General features: G+C 38.6%; 1 protein-coding gene across 1 annotated transcript in view; it reads left to right on the top strand.

The window, feature by feature from the left end:
• The window catches only part of CLIC4 (chloride intracellular channel 4), a 66654-nt gene extending 57003 nt beyond the window's left edge, over nt 1–9651 (top strand). Inside the window, exons 5-6 of the mRNA XM_019461835.2 lie at nt 5191–5372; nt 6097–9651. Coding sequence (XP_019317380.1) covers nt 5191–5372; nt 6097–6261 — 347 coding nt within the window. The 3' untranslated portion in view covers nt 6262–9651. The remainder of the gene's footprint in view (nt 1–5190; nt 5373–6096) is intronic.
• Nucleotides 9652–15448: the final 5797 nt, after the last annotated feature.

The raw sequence follows: 15448 nt of genomic DNA, 5'->3' as shown, positions 1-15448 counted from the left end.
TTTCATTAATTTGTATAAATTATTAAGTTCCCAAATGTAACTGTTTAATAGGTAATTTATTAGGGTGTTGGTACTTTAGATAATGGTCTTTTTTAAAAAAATGTTTGTTTATTTTGAGAGAGGGAGAGAGAGAATCCCAAGCAGGCTTGGAACTGTCAGCGCAGAGCCTGACGCAGGGCTTGATCTCACTAACTGTGAGATCGTGACCCGAGTCGAAATCAAGAGCCGCTTAACTGACTGAGCCACCCAGGCACCCTGATATTTATAATATTCTTAAGAGCTCAATGAATTGGCAGTGATGAAACCCGCCATTATATGTTCTGAGGCATATTTCATAGTGTCCAAATTCCTATTTTTAAATGGAGGCAAGGGATCTCTGTAAGTTCTAATTAGTTCCTTTTTATTCAAAATTCATCTTTCCTCCCCTCTTCCTTGGCTGTCGAACCACCCCCCCCCCCCCCCCCGGAAGTGTTTGGAATCAGAGGGTGGTTGTTCACCATTGTAACTATGTAACCGAATTGTAGATTTAATCATCTTCAAATACTCATTACCACTCCCTATTTTCTACTTGGCCTTTAAAAATTGTTTGTGTAAGATTACCCTTTATTGAAATTAGCATGATCGTGTTACATTTCATGCTTCCTGCCTTGCATTTACTCATTCAAATTATACAGTGATTGAGTAATGTATGCTTACTAAAAAAGTTACAATAGTTTAGAAATAAATTTAATGGAATTTCAGTGTCCTTCTTAATAACCTTATATAAATTCTTCCCCAACAGTTAGTATTCATCCTTTTTTCTATGTAATTTTGCGAACATTGTATATGAGTGTGTATTTATGTGTGTTTTACATTCTGCTATTGTCTTTTTCACATATTATGTTGTAGAAGTCTTCCCATATCAAAAAACATAACAAGCGTTATGTTTCAAATGTTGTAAATTTAGGATATTTTATTTTTCTGTTGGATACATTTGAAAACCAGTTCAAGAAAAGGATGAATCTAGAGTAGCTTGGAGATCATAGATCTACCTCAGTTTTTAGAAATGTTGCTTAATGTGTTCCACAATAAGGATTTTTATTTAATTATTTCCCTGTTGATAGTCATATAGATTGTCTCAAGTTTTTTGTTTTGTTTTTTATTATCACAAACAGTGATGCCAGTCACCGTGTCCTTGTGCTACATTCTAAATAGGTCAGAAGGTTTTGTTCTTCAAAAGTCCACACCAGTTTATATTCTCACTAATGTGAGAGTATTCATTTCCCCACACTTCTGACCCTGGCATGTGTGTGCGTGTGCGTGCGTGTGTGTGTGTGTGTGTGTGTGAAAATTTTTGCTATATTTTCATAGGCAAGAAAGGGTGTTTTGATTTTCAGAATTAATTTAAAACTAATTGTATGGCCTCTATTGTAATTAAGTACTAATTTTTTTTGGAGAGCTTTTGAAGTACCTTCGTAGAGATATCAGCATTACCACAGGAGGGGTATTAGAGTAACAGTGCTAAGACAAGAGCTACTTTCTCATGGCTTGCTATTGCCTTCTAGTGGTTAATGTTGACGTTTTCTTTCTCTTAGCTTTAGATTCCTTCGTGGTTTGTCTTCAAAATTTCATTATATTTATTGAATGATGCTCTGTTAGTACCTCTCGGCACCTCTGTTTTTCTTTGTTTTGTTGGGCTTCCTTGTGTTGTTTCATAAAAAATGGAATCAAAGTAATTCAGCGTTCTTTGTTTTCATTACTATACCCTTTTTTCTGAGATTCTTAATGAATAATCACGTTCTAATGAGGTCCAGCAGTTCAGCTTCATTGTGGATGCTTTACTAAGTCCAAAAGGATGGAAAGAATAGTAATTGTAATGTTTGGCTAGGTTCTTAAGTTTAGTCTGTGCCTTATTATATCTGGGACGATAAGCATTATGTTTCAAATATTGTAGATTTAGGATATTTTATTTTTCTGTTGGATACATTTGAAAACCAGTTCAGGAAAAGGATGAATTTAGAGTAGCTTGGAGATCATAGACTTGCCCAGACTTGTCATTCCCCTCAAGTGCCATTGGAGACATTGTTTCAGTGTTTGAATTCAGGCAGTATTCTCCTCCATAGAGGCCGTGACTCTGTTCACTATAAACCCATCAAAGAACAAGTCATTGTATCTAATGTGTATTTATTCTGTGTTCATTGATTTTGATAGGAAGCATATTGAATCTTTGTTTTTTATTTATTTATTTATTTTTACCATCCTGAGATTCTGCTGGCCCGTCCCCAGCCCTTTTAAGTATAACCGTGAAAACTTTTCCATCAAGCCCTGGACTCCTCACTAACCCGCCTATTTCTCACATTTCATTCTCTTGTTAATTTATAAATTTGACATTTCAGATGACTGTGTGCATGGTGATAACTTGGATGTAATCAAAAAGTTATATTAATTGCCTTTGTATTTTTGATCTATTTTTAAATGGCTTAATTCCTTGTCACTTCCATGGTTGCAATTGAGTTCTGCTAACTCCTCAACTTTATTTTACTGGGTTCTAGCGCCCTCCTGCTTAACTGTTTGCTCTAAGAAATAAACTAACTTGATTCCGGCTATGGCTGGAGTGACCTTTTATTAATAAAATAGGTAGTTCTTTGTTCTGGAGCTTGTCCCCTATCATTTGACATACATACATTCCAGTTTGATATTTACCTAAGTAAAAAATTTTTACCGTTTCTTCTTTACATTTTAAAATGGCTTTAATGTTCCTAGCAATACGCAGTTCCTGCCTCTGTTTTCAGCTTCCCGCAAAGATGTAATAGATACAAATATCTCCCCTTGTCTGACTTTAAAAGTATCTATTCTACATTTTCACATGATTTCCTTTTGAACCCTCTCCAGACATTTAAGAAACTCTAAACTTTTATGCTTCGTTGTTAGCCTTTCTCAGTCTGGCACAGATGTTGAACAGGCATTTAATTTGTGCTTGACTAGAGTGCCATAAATTTTAGACGATATACAGAAGCATAAGACACGGACTTCACCTTCAAAGAAAAAATTGGTCGGGGAAACAAGAATAATGTATTAATTGAATAACAAGAATTAGAAGGAAGGAGTTCAGGATTTAGTAGACTATTAGTTTAATATAAACCAGCCCTGAATTAAAAAATTTAACAGTTCTAAAAAAACCTAACAATGCTCATATTAAAATACTGAGCATAACTAATACATATTTTTAAAAAGCATATTAAAAAATGGGTGATGGGCACTGAAGAAGGCACTTGTTGGGATGAACACTGAGTGTGTATGTAAGTGATGAATCCTGGGAATCTACTCCCGAAGCCAAGAGCATACTGTATCTATACCCTGTATGTTAGCTAACTTGGTGATAAATTATATATTAAAAAAGAAAACGTTTCAGGTAGAGTGGAAAAAAAAACCATATTAAAAACTACAAGGTATGCAGTTGTCAGATACTGACTTTAAAGTAACTTTGGGGCACCTGGGTGGCTCAGTCAATTGAGCGTCCAACTTCGGCTCAGGTCATGATCTCGTGGTCCGTGAGTTCGAGCCCCGCGTCGGGCTCTGTGCTGACAGCTCAGAGCCTGGAGCCTGTTTCAGATTCTGTGTCTCCCTTTCTCTGACCCTCCCCTGTCCATGCTCTGTCTCTCCCTGTCTCAAAAATAAATAAAACGTTAAAAAATAAAATAAAATAAAGTAACTTTAAAAAAATGTTTATTTATTTATTAAAAGTTTTTTTAAGTGTTGGGCGCCTGGGTGGCTCAGTTGGTTAAGCGTCCGATTTTGGCTCAGCTCATGATGTCACGGTCCGTGAGTTCAGCTCAGGGCATGATGTCATGGTCCCTGAGTTTGAGCCCCGCATCTGGCTGACAGAACATGAAGCAGGCTCCAGGCTCCGAGCTCTCTGCACAGAGCCCGACATGGGGTCCGAACCCACTGACTGCGAAATCATGACCTGAGCCGAAGTTGGATGCTTAACCGACTGAGCCTCTCAGGCACCCGTCTGTCCTTTCTCGATGTACAGTTTTGTTTCCAAGCTCTGTTGGTTTTTATCTCCTAAGTACCTCTAAAATCCATTTATTCCTTTTTATGTCTACAGCCCCTTTTATCCAGCTAAGACTGCCATCTTTTATCTGGACTGCTAGGAAGGGACCAAGGGATGAGTGGGTGGGATTAATGTGGAAGAAGACGTTTTGGGTTAGGACATATTTATGTTGCTGGTGAAATACCTAATATGTAGCATATGAAAACTTTGTCTTTTTCTCTAATGGAACCAAGTTTATTCAAACTTATACAACCGTATTGATTGTCACCTCAGGGTATTTAACTTTCTTTTATGGCCAAGCACTGGAGTCATCAGTGTGAGCTCGTCCATTCAGGGTGTGGGGGGGGGCGGGGGGGTGAAGGTAGATTGGGAAGGCTGAGGATAAGAAGGGATAATAGGAGACCTGTCTGTGTTATTCCACAGTCCTCTCCAATGACATTCCCACCCCCTCTGCTGAAGGTCCTTAACCTTGATCAGGTATACAGGGGTGGCTCTGTCTCACTTAATTTCTGAATTATAACAATCATAGCATCTTAATCTACTTGGCTGAAGAGCCCCCTGATTCAGTATTATAAATTGAACTCACTAATCTGACCTCTGTGTTTTCCATGTTATTATAAAATGTGCTATTCTTGGCTTCTTGTGTGTTACATGACAGTGCAGAAACTTCGGGTTTTCTGCTTGGATTGTCTGTATTGGAGTTTCTTAACACGTTTCTTGGTGATAAATCCAAATATTCCTGGGGAAGCAGGCGTTAAAATTCAGGGCAAGAATCTCCGTCGTAGCAAGATTTTATTCCCTAGATTTGAATTAATAGGTTTTGCCTTTTCTCACTCACTTTTCTGGTTTAAACCTCAACTGTGTTGGGCCACAGTGTGTTTGTAAGTGGGGCGCTTAGTTATTAAGTTTTACGGATTCCGGTTTCTGAAACTGTCCCGCTTGTTTCTGTATTTATCTGAACAAATGTATTTGTTTGTCTCATACTGGCCCCATGTAAATAAGCTCCAGGAGAGCAGGAACCTTGTCTGTCTAGTTCGACAGTGCTTCGTGTCGGCGTAAGCATTTGATAAAGTAGTTACGGGCTGGAAGAGGAACGCTTCTATTTTGGGGCTCGGGTGGTTTTCCTTCTTACAGTATCCCCATCTTTCTTTCAGCATTGGAGAGGGGTCTCTTGAAAACCCTGCAGAAACTGGATGAATATCTGAATTCTCCCCTCCCTGATGAAATTGATGAGAACAGTATGGAGGACATTAAGTTTTCTACACGTAAATTTCTGGATGGCAATGAAATGACATTAGCTGACTGCAACCTGCTTCCCAAACTGCACATTGTCAAGGTAGGTCTATGGGATGTGGTGTCACTTTGCAATTAGGGGGCTCCTTCTCTGTTTATTGAGATAGCGCTTTCTTTGTGTGTGAAATTTCCTCGATCTTCTGTATATGACCAGGAACCCCCGAACAGTAGAAATTAATGCTATTTAGGCAACGGCTGAAATGCCTTTAGAGTTAATTAAATGGAAAATTATGTCTTAAAATTGAGGCATATGAGAAAGAAGAATAGTTTTTCCTATGACTACATAAAAATTTAAAAAGGTAGCAGGTAACTTGGAATTGGAGTTTGCTACACAAACTTACATTGTCAAATTCTGTTCTGTGATCATCTGGTACGAGGCAAAAAATATTTACTGAGCGTTTCTTGTGTAAGACATTGTGCTACCTAGAATAGGAGTAGGCACTACTTGTGCAGTAAAGGTCAAGACCAAGGAGAACAGACGTCTCAAACAGCATGTGCGCTTTAAGGTATCTATCGAGCAATGGCACTTGGCTGTCTCCTCCCTGGATCCCCAGAGCAGGTGTTTACGGTCACGGTGACACTACTGAAGTTCTGATGTCGTGTGCAGTCCTGTCATTATTTAAAACTCCAGTTAGGACGAAGGTGACTTCTCCAATAGAAGCAGTTCTCAGAGATGGTTGGAATTCGTTTGTCCCCAAACTGGAGATATGTCTGGTGTACAAGTCATGGAAAATAAATGTTCACTTTCGATCTCTTTGTGTTTTCAGGTGGTGGCCAAAAAATATCGCAACTTTGACATTCCGAAAGGGATGGCTGGCATCTGGAGATACCTAACTAACGCTTATAGCAGGGATGAGTTTACCAACACCTGTCCCAGTGACAAGGAGGTTGAAATAGCATATAGCGACGTAGCCAAAAGACTCACCAAGTAAACTATCACTTATGAGAGAGATGACTTCACGTCTTCCCCTAAGAACATGCTTTTCCTAACAGACTGCTCCTGTTCCTATAAAGTAGAAATCTTATTTTGCATGAACATGCAGTTATTCAGGATTAGGATCAAGGATAGACCAGGTATAGTAGCTGTCTTTAAGTACACACTCCTAAGCAGTATTATGTTAAAATTCTGCACCCTGCCTCCCCTTCCTGCCCCTGCCCCTTCCCCTGCCCCCCATCTGGGGACACTCCATCACGCTCTTTTCACTTTAGAGGTCGTTTGCCATCCTTCCGGAACCCTCACTGTTGTGTCTGTTCACTTTGTGTAGACGGCGGAACTTTGAGTGTTGATGTGTGAACATAGTAACCGTGACCTCCTCAGTCAGCCCCCAGCTGGTGCACAATGCGTGGTACAAGGAATATTTATGTATGTTTGGAATTTTAGAGTGTTTCGTATATGAAGGGATCGCCACCATATCAGAATACCGCCGTATCCGTCAGTTTCGGGATGATCTGTCCTGGGTGTGCTCCCACCAGTGAAGAGAGCCTTCCACAGAAAGTCACTACAAACTTTGCCGTTCCACTTTTGTACGTGGGTTTTTACTTTTGCCCGAAAGCATTTATCCCTCAAACCAGTTGTAACATCTGACACTATGTAGAAGCTAAAAGTTTAGAGAGAGAGAGATGATAATTCTCAAGGTCTTCCTCAAGTCCATATGAGAAAAACCAGTGGGCACCTGCTCTTCTGTCTAAATGTGTGGTGGATTTTTTTTGTGTGGTTTTTTTTTTTGTTGTTTTGGGTTTTTTGTTTTTTTTGTTTTTTTTTTTTGGTATGTATTTTGCCCAGTGCCATTCATTTAGAACCATATTGCTTTCCTCCTTTATTTAAAAAGCTCCTTTTTAGGTAAGCATAGACCTTGCTGTCTGTAGATCTTTTGAGCAACACTACATAAACTGATCTTTAGTTGATTTTGCTGTCGCAGTACAACGATTTGTAAAGATTAACCCTCACAGATATTAACCGAAGGAATGTCGGGTGGGTTTGTCAAAATGGCAAGTAGAATTTTGTTTCTAAAACATATTTAATTAATGTGGATCATCTAAACAATGCACTTTCCACCCTATATTAAAAACAAGATAAAACACACGTTACGAGCTTTCCCATTCCACTCCCGTTTACTGTTAAACTTTGGGTTAGAGGATGGTTCGCTCCTTTGGGACTAAATTGTAGTTGTGATGGTGAGAACGCATTTACCGAGTTTTGCCTAATCTCAGTCATTGTACGTCTTTCAATTAAATTTTTCTAAAGCCGCACTGAGGGATAGCACTCTGCATGCTTGTTTTTTAGATTGAAGTCCTAAACCAGGGATGGTCCATGCTGTGACAGGGGAGGATGAACTTGGCAAAAATAAAACAAAAAGTCTGCTATGTATTTATTCATTTTTTAAAAACGTACTTTATAAATACTGCTCCAAAGACCATGGCTGTGACTCGAATACACTTTTGGTAATTTTTTATACATAACTTGTTTAAGAAGTGCTATTTCTCAGAGGCTGTTTTTGGAAATTCAAGTATATTATTGCTTTAAAGTGGCGGTGTTTCCCCCCACTTTGATGTGGTAACATTCAGTAAGCACTGGTGTTATGGAAGCAGCCTGATTTCTATAAATGTACTGCATTTTTCTCCGTAATTGCTTGGTGTAGAAGGATGAGCTCCGTATTGTCTCCGTTCGGCTCAGGGAAGTTTCTTTGCCTTACCTTTCTTAGAACTCCTTATTGGTGATCGAAAGTTTGGGCACCCACCTTTTTATAATTAAATATCGGATGACGACTTACCTGGTTCCAAGAAGAGCACTCAGGTTATCATTGAGAGGTTCTATAGCCTCAGTGGGTGAAAATGTCACATCTGCACCGGGACGCACATTGCCACTTCTCACCTACTTTCTAAGTGGTAAGTTGGCATTCAGGTGATACTGAGCCGGGCCTCGCAGCCTGAAGTATGAAAAAGATTCAAGAGAAGGGGGTCTGTTCTTCCAAGTGAATGGTGGCCTCGGTGCAGAGGAGAGGGTAATGAGGACAGCGGCACATTCCTCAAAGTAGAGCGATGGAAAACACATTCTGAAATTCAGTTGTGAAGTATTTCCACTTTCGATACTTATTCTCTTCAGTGTCTCTTAAAAATTTATCCCGTGATTATACTTGGCTGTCCCTCTGGATACCTAAGGAAGGCAGGTTTCTCTCTTCTGATTTTGATGTAGAAAGACCTTACTACTTTATCAGGGAAGATAGATAAAATTGAGATTGGCAAATGGACAAAAAGCTAGTAAAGAGAATAATCCTAGAACATTGTTTTTAATCCCATTTTGTACTTGTGGAAAGGTCATGGCTTAAGATATTGGGAGATATTAGGACATAAAAGTTTTCATGGCAATTAGTGTATGATTTGACATAATGTGGATCATCTGATATTTATTTCTACAACTACTGAATCATTTCCCCCTTCATTTAAACCCCTTACCTTCCCCTTCAACAACATTAGATTCTGAATGGAAACTCTCACTGTTTTCCAAGGAATTCTGAGACATTTTTGTGTTTAACAGTTGGAAAGCTCTTTATTTCAGCAGATATAACTTCCTTTTTTTTTTTTTTTTTTAATGTAGATGCAGATATTCTCTAGCCTTCTTTTATTAGGATTGTTGGCTTTTGTGATGAAAATCATATACGATTTGATTTCTTGGTAACTCAGCTTACACAATTTATGTTTAAATTCTTGAGCAATCTGTATGCAATTAAGAGACTTCTGACATTCTTACACTAAGTTGATCAACTCTAGAGTTTAGGCATTTTAACTTCTGTTGAGTTTTGAATCTCTCCAGAGTTACGTAGATAGCTTTTATTTCTGTACATTTAAAATCTCCATTTAGAAAATATCTGCAAGGTAAAAAAAATGGGAAGAAATAGCAATGTATTTTTTCATGAACATTTTGATACACATTTCATCAAGTTTATTGATTAACCATTTTCTTATACTGGTTATAGTCAGTATTTGATTCTGAGAGGGAAGTATTCATTATTGATACACTGTATGGGCTTTTTTAATTCCATCCTTTACAAATGATCAAGATTGGAACCGTCAAAATTATATTTTTATCATGGAAAAAATTTCAACTCCCCAAGTCATAATGTTGAACAGAATTGGAATATTTTCTTTAGAATTACTTGAAAAGGCAAATGAAAGCTTATTATAGAATGCTTGTATTTTCTTTTCTCTCTAGAACCAGTATATTGCTGGCAGCTATTGTATTAAAAAAATAAAGTATATTTTCACTATCATAAAAGGTTCTTTTTTCCCCCCCTCATGAAAATAAATAGTAACCTGGGGTAAAAGTGTTTTACTTGAGACTACTTTTTTCCATGAGTGGGTGATTCGGCACATTTAATAGATTAAAGGGGGAAAAATATAGTCATCTCAGTAGGTGGATAAAATAATTTGATAAGAACTTTCATAATTCTCATTCTTAGCAAAATAGGACCAGCGGCAAAAAAAAAAAAAAAAAAAATGTTTAACCTGGTGAAGCCATCTAAGAACCTATAGCAAATTTCATACATAGATTGCCTTTTATCATGGCTATTATCCAGCTACTTTCTACAGCTATTTTATTAGAAACATTCTAGCCAGTGCAGTAAAATCAGTAGAAAGAACAGGGGATGGAAAAGAAGTGACCAAATGGCTACTCTTTGCAGATGATACATACACATAAAGGAAATCCATAATAACCTGTTAGAAATAAGAAAATTAAGCCAGCTTACTAGATACAATAATGAAGAAATATAATTACTATATACTAATATTAACCATATTAAAATTAATAAACTAGTGACACTGAGTGACAATTCTGGAAAAACCTGGGTGACAGGAAAATTGGTAGGAGATTGTCAGTGTATACTTTTTTGAGCTTTGAGAAATTTGTAGCAAATATATTACCTATTCCAAAAAATAAAACTGTTTTAAAAGATAAACTATAAGCTATTTAGGGTCAAAATGTGCAATTCTTTATGAAGAAAAGTGCAAAATATTATCAAAGGACCTAATAGAAACCTGCTCAATGGATAGGTATACCACGTTCATGGATAGGGAGCTTAAGAGTCTTTGAGTTTCAATTCAGTCTCAAGTAATTTATAAATTCAGTATATTTTCCCCCCAAATCCCAAGTGTGTGCGTGTGCGTGTGCGTGTGCGTGTGTGTGTGTGTGTGTGTGTAAACTAGATAAATGGATTTTAAAAAATTCATATGGAAGAATTAATGCCCCTCAAATAACCAATATATGGAAAAGGGAAGGTAGGCTAGCAGACTTGCCTGATAAGACATAAAGACTTAAAAGCTTACAGTAATTGATGGGTAGGTTATAGTAGGTCACGACAACACAACATTCATACTACAACTAGTAAAAACACCAAAATAATATTTTTAAACATCAGAAAACTGTGGAAGCAAGAAGAACTAAATGAATTGGAATTTCAGAGGAGGAAGCCCTTCTGAGGTGAACTGATGGTCTGGTAATTTTCTTCCCTGGGGGCATTTGCTGATTCTGGGCCTGGGACTGAGGACTGGGTTTGGCCCATGCAGAGGGGTTCTTCTGGGGAAATGAAAATCACAAGGCTCTTGTTTACAGGGCACACTGGAAACCTGAGGTACCCCAAATACATGACTGGATTTCTCACAGGACACTTGCTGAACTCCAGAGCTGTCCAGGGCATGCTAGAAGCTAAGCCCAGGGCTTCCAAAAGGCAGAATGAGATCTCCCACCATCTCACCATATTTAGGAGACAAAATTTCATTAGCTGGAGGGGTTTACTCAAAACCCAGGAACGTAATGGTTGCCTGGCACTGGGGGTGGGAATGGGAATTGCAAACAAACATAAGGGATCTTTAAGATGATGGAACTATTCCAAATATGGATTATAGATAAGGGTCTAATGTCCACAATATATAAAGAATTCTTATAATAATAAAAGAGCAAGGATGTGAATAGACATCTCTTTAAAGAAGATACAAAGATGGCCAATAAACACATAAAAGAAGCTTAATATTAGTCATTATGGAAGTGTAAATTAGAACCACAAAAAATACCCCCTAGTGTGGCTATAATCAAGAAGACAGACAATTACTAAGTGTTGGCGATGAGGTGGAGGAATTACAACTCTCATACATTGCTGGTGGGAACATAAAATGGTGTAGCTGCATTGGAAAACAGCCTGGTGGTTCTTCAAAGAGTTAAACATAGAGCAACCATACGACCCAGCAATTTCACTCCTAGGTTTCCTAGCCAGGAAAATTAAAACTGTCTCCACATCTTGTACATGGATGCTCGTGTCAGTTACAATAGCCCCCAAATGGAAACAACCCAGATATCATCAGATGAATGGTTAAAAAACAACAAACCCAAACCTGTAGATCTCTATATATCTATGTGTTCATGTACTGGAATACTATGCAGCCATCAAAAAATACAGATACAAGGCACAACATGAATGAAGCTTGAAAACATTATGCTCAGTGAAAGAGCCCAATCACAAAAGGCCACGTATTTATGCAAAATGTCCAGAAGAGGGAAATCTTACCGAGACCGACAAGTTACTGGGTTGCCGGGAGTTGGAGGAGGAGACGACGGGGAGGGACTGCTGGTAGTTCTAGTGTTCCTTTCTTGAGTGATAAAAGTGTTCCAAAACTAAATGATGGCGATGGTTGTTCAACTTTGTGAATACTAAAATATAAAAAAACCACACCGAATTGTGTACTTTGAAAGGGTGGACTTTGTGGGATGTAAGTTATATCTCAATTTTTTAAAAGTGCGTGGAGGCAGCTCTGCCATGCTGAAGTTTTGGATAATCAGCGTTTTGGCAGCTTAGTTGCCAGAGTTAGTCACTTGGCTTTCTTTTGTGTTTGAATTAAAGTTAACAATTTAAGGGGTGCCTGGGTGGCTCAGTCTGTTAAGCCGCGGACTTCGGCTCAGGTCATGATCTCGTGGTCCGTGAGTTCGAGCCCCGCGTCGGGCTCTGTGCTGACAGCTCAGAGCCTGGAGCCTACTTCAGATTCTGTGCTTCCCTCTCTCTGACCCTCCCCTGTTCATGCTCTGTCTCTCCCTGTCTCAAAAATAAATAAAACGTTAAAAAAATTAAAAAAGTACAAATTAAATGTCATCCAAAATGTATTCTTAAAAGGGAAAAAGGAAAAAAAATGAAAATAAGTTTTGTTTGTTTATTGTGAGAGGGAAAGAGAGAGTGAGCAGGGAGGGGCAGAGAGAGGGAGAGTGAGAATCCCAAGCAGGCCCTGTGGTGCCAGCGCAGAGCCCGACGATGGGCTTGAACCCATCCATGAAACAAGGAGATCATGAGCTGAAATCGAGAGTTGGACACTTAACCGACTGAGCCACCCGGGCGCCCTGAAAAAAAGAATTTTTGTATAAACCATTTAGTTTTGTTCACCTAAAATGGGTGAATTCTACAGCCTATAAATTATGCTTCAATAACATGTTTTTTTTTTTAAGCTAAAAAACACAAATCTGAAATCAAGAATTTATTTTATGGGTTTAAACAATAGGATAAACACAGCAGAAGACACGATTAGTGCTCAAAGGTAGGTCAACAGAAAAAAACTGAAGCAAGGCAGTAAAAAGAATGCAAAAACAAATCTACAAGGAAAGAACATGAGAGAACACAATCTAAAGATAGGTGTAATTGAAGTCACAGGGAACGGGGTAGAAGCAATATTGGGTGAAATAATGGCTGAGAACTCTCCAGACTTGTTGACATCAACCCACAGATTCATTAGCCTCAGCAAACCCCATAAGGAATCAAAACAAAGAGACCACAACATAGAATATCCTAGTCAAACTGCTGAAAACCAAAGGCAGAAAAGCCTGAAGACAGCCAGAGAGAAATGACCCATAACCTTTGAAGGAGTCACCATGAGACTAATAGCTGACTTCTCAGCAGAGATGTTGGAACCAGAAGAAAGGGGAATCTTCAAACTGCTGAAAAGAAAAGGAAAGGAAAGGAAACCCTACCAACGGAGAATTCCATACTTTCGTGAAAGTATTCTCAAAAGCTAAGTCAAAAGTCATTTTCACAGAGACAAAAGCCGAGAGACTTTAGCAATAGCGGACCAATGCTACCAAAGACACTGAAAGAAGTACTTCAGCCCAAAGGCAAATGACCCCCAGACTGAGGCACAGAACCAGAAGGAGGAATAAGCAATGGAAATGGTAAAATCTGTAGGCAAATGTAAAAGAATATTGACTACTTAAACAACGACGACGTCTTGCAGATACGCACTGTCGTATATTTTACTTCTGTGGAAGGAGACATTTACATATCTATATTCTGCAGAAGTATATTTTATGGAACATATAACTGGCTTACAGAAGTAAAATGTAATGAAGTAAAATAGATAATGTGCAGTATATAGCTGGTTATATATTATAAATATATAACATTGATGGAGGTGTAGTAGGAAAGTAAGTGGAGTTAAGTACTTGTAGGATCCTTACATTAAATACTGATTTAAGAAAACTACAAAACCATAGATAAGTTTTGTAATGCCTAGGGTAGCTATTACGATAATTATAAGAATAAACATCTAAGATTCAAGGGGAAAGGAATTTTTTAAAAAGCCAATGAATCCCAACAAAAGGACAAGAGGATTAAAGGAATAAAGGATCAGACAAATTGAAAAAATAGAAAAAGGTTAGCTATAAACCATATACCATGAGTAATTATATTAAATATAAGTGCACTAAACAATCATTAAAAATCAGAAAGTGGGAAGTGTTCCTCTGTCTCCATCTCTCTCTGCCTCTCCCCTGCTAATGCTCTCTCTCTCTCAAAATTAAACATTAAAAAAAAAGTCAGAGAGTGTTGAATGATTAAAAACAAAGTCAAAACCGAATATTTGACACATACAAGAAACCCACTATAAGGATACAGAAAGGTTGAAAATAAAGGGTGGAACAGTCAATCTGTCGACACATTAATCAAAAGAAAGCAGACATAACCATTTATCATACAAAGCAGGCTTTGAGGCAGAAAGTATTACTAGAGCTGAAGAAGGACATTTTATAATACAGGACATTTAGGGTATCCTTTTATAATGAAAGGCTTATTTACTCGGAAGATACAAAGTCCTAAACTTGTATGCATCTAACAACACAGTCTTAAATACATACAGCAAAAGTTAACTAAGCTAAAAGGAAGAAATAGACAAATGCACCATCACAATGAAAGATTTTTATCATAGCTCTCTCATAACTGATAGAAGAACAGAACCTCCCACCCCACTCAATGAGGAATTTGAATAACTCAGTTAACCAACTTGACTTGACTGACATTGGAACCCTATATCCAACAACTGCAGAACGCGCATTCTTTTCAAGTACTTGCTTTTCAAGTACTTTGCTTTCAGCAAAGTAGACCATATGCTGGCCTATAAAGCAAGTCTCAACGAATTTCAAAGAAATCCTCCAAAGTATGTGCTCTGACCACAGCAGAATTAAAATAGACATGACTGAAAGACAGCAGGAGAATCCCAGTGATAGCAAGTGCAAAGTAAGACCAAAACCTGCACTGAAATGTAAAAAAAATTAACAAACATATGTGCCTATTATGTGCCAGGAACTATTCTAACCACTTTACATACACTCACTTAGTCTCCCTAACAATCCTATGACATGGAGACTATGATTCCCATTTTGTGGATGAAGAAATTGATGCACAGGGAAGTTAAGAGAGTTGCTCAAGGTCACGCAGCTATTAAGTCACAGAGCCAGAATTAGAGCCCAAGGAACGTAGCAATAGGCGGATTGTGAGCTGCAATCTGTGCAAGTGTTCCTGCTTTTACTAGCGTAGACTTGGCTCCCCGAGTCCCGCCAGCCAAGGTCATTGGGTTGCCAGGTCAGCAGAGCTCCAGCAGGAGCAAATCTATTCTTGTCTGTTCTCTGGGGCAGGTCTCCGGCGAGGAGCAGAGGGTCGAGGGCCCCGGCCCGACAGGCCCTGCCTCTCCCGGGAAGGCTTACTGCCTCGTGCTGGAGGCAACCTTAGCCTTGCCCTTGCTGGCTTTCGGGGCGCCCGTTGGGTGCTGATCTAGAAGGACCAGCAGGGGGCGCAGGCCCCCCTTGCCGTCGCTCCC

The sequence above is a fragment of the Panthera pardus genome, unplaced genomic scaffold (assembly GCF_024362965.1).
Source record: "Panthera pardus isolate Hobbes unplaced genomic scaffold, ASM2436296v1 HiC_scaffold_11, whole genome shotgun sequence".
Taxonomy (NCBI): Eukaryota; Metazoa; Chordata; class Mammalia; order Carnivora; family Felidae; genus Panthera; species Panthera pardus.
This window is presented reverse-complemented; position numbering and strand designations above follow the sequence as displayed.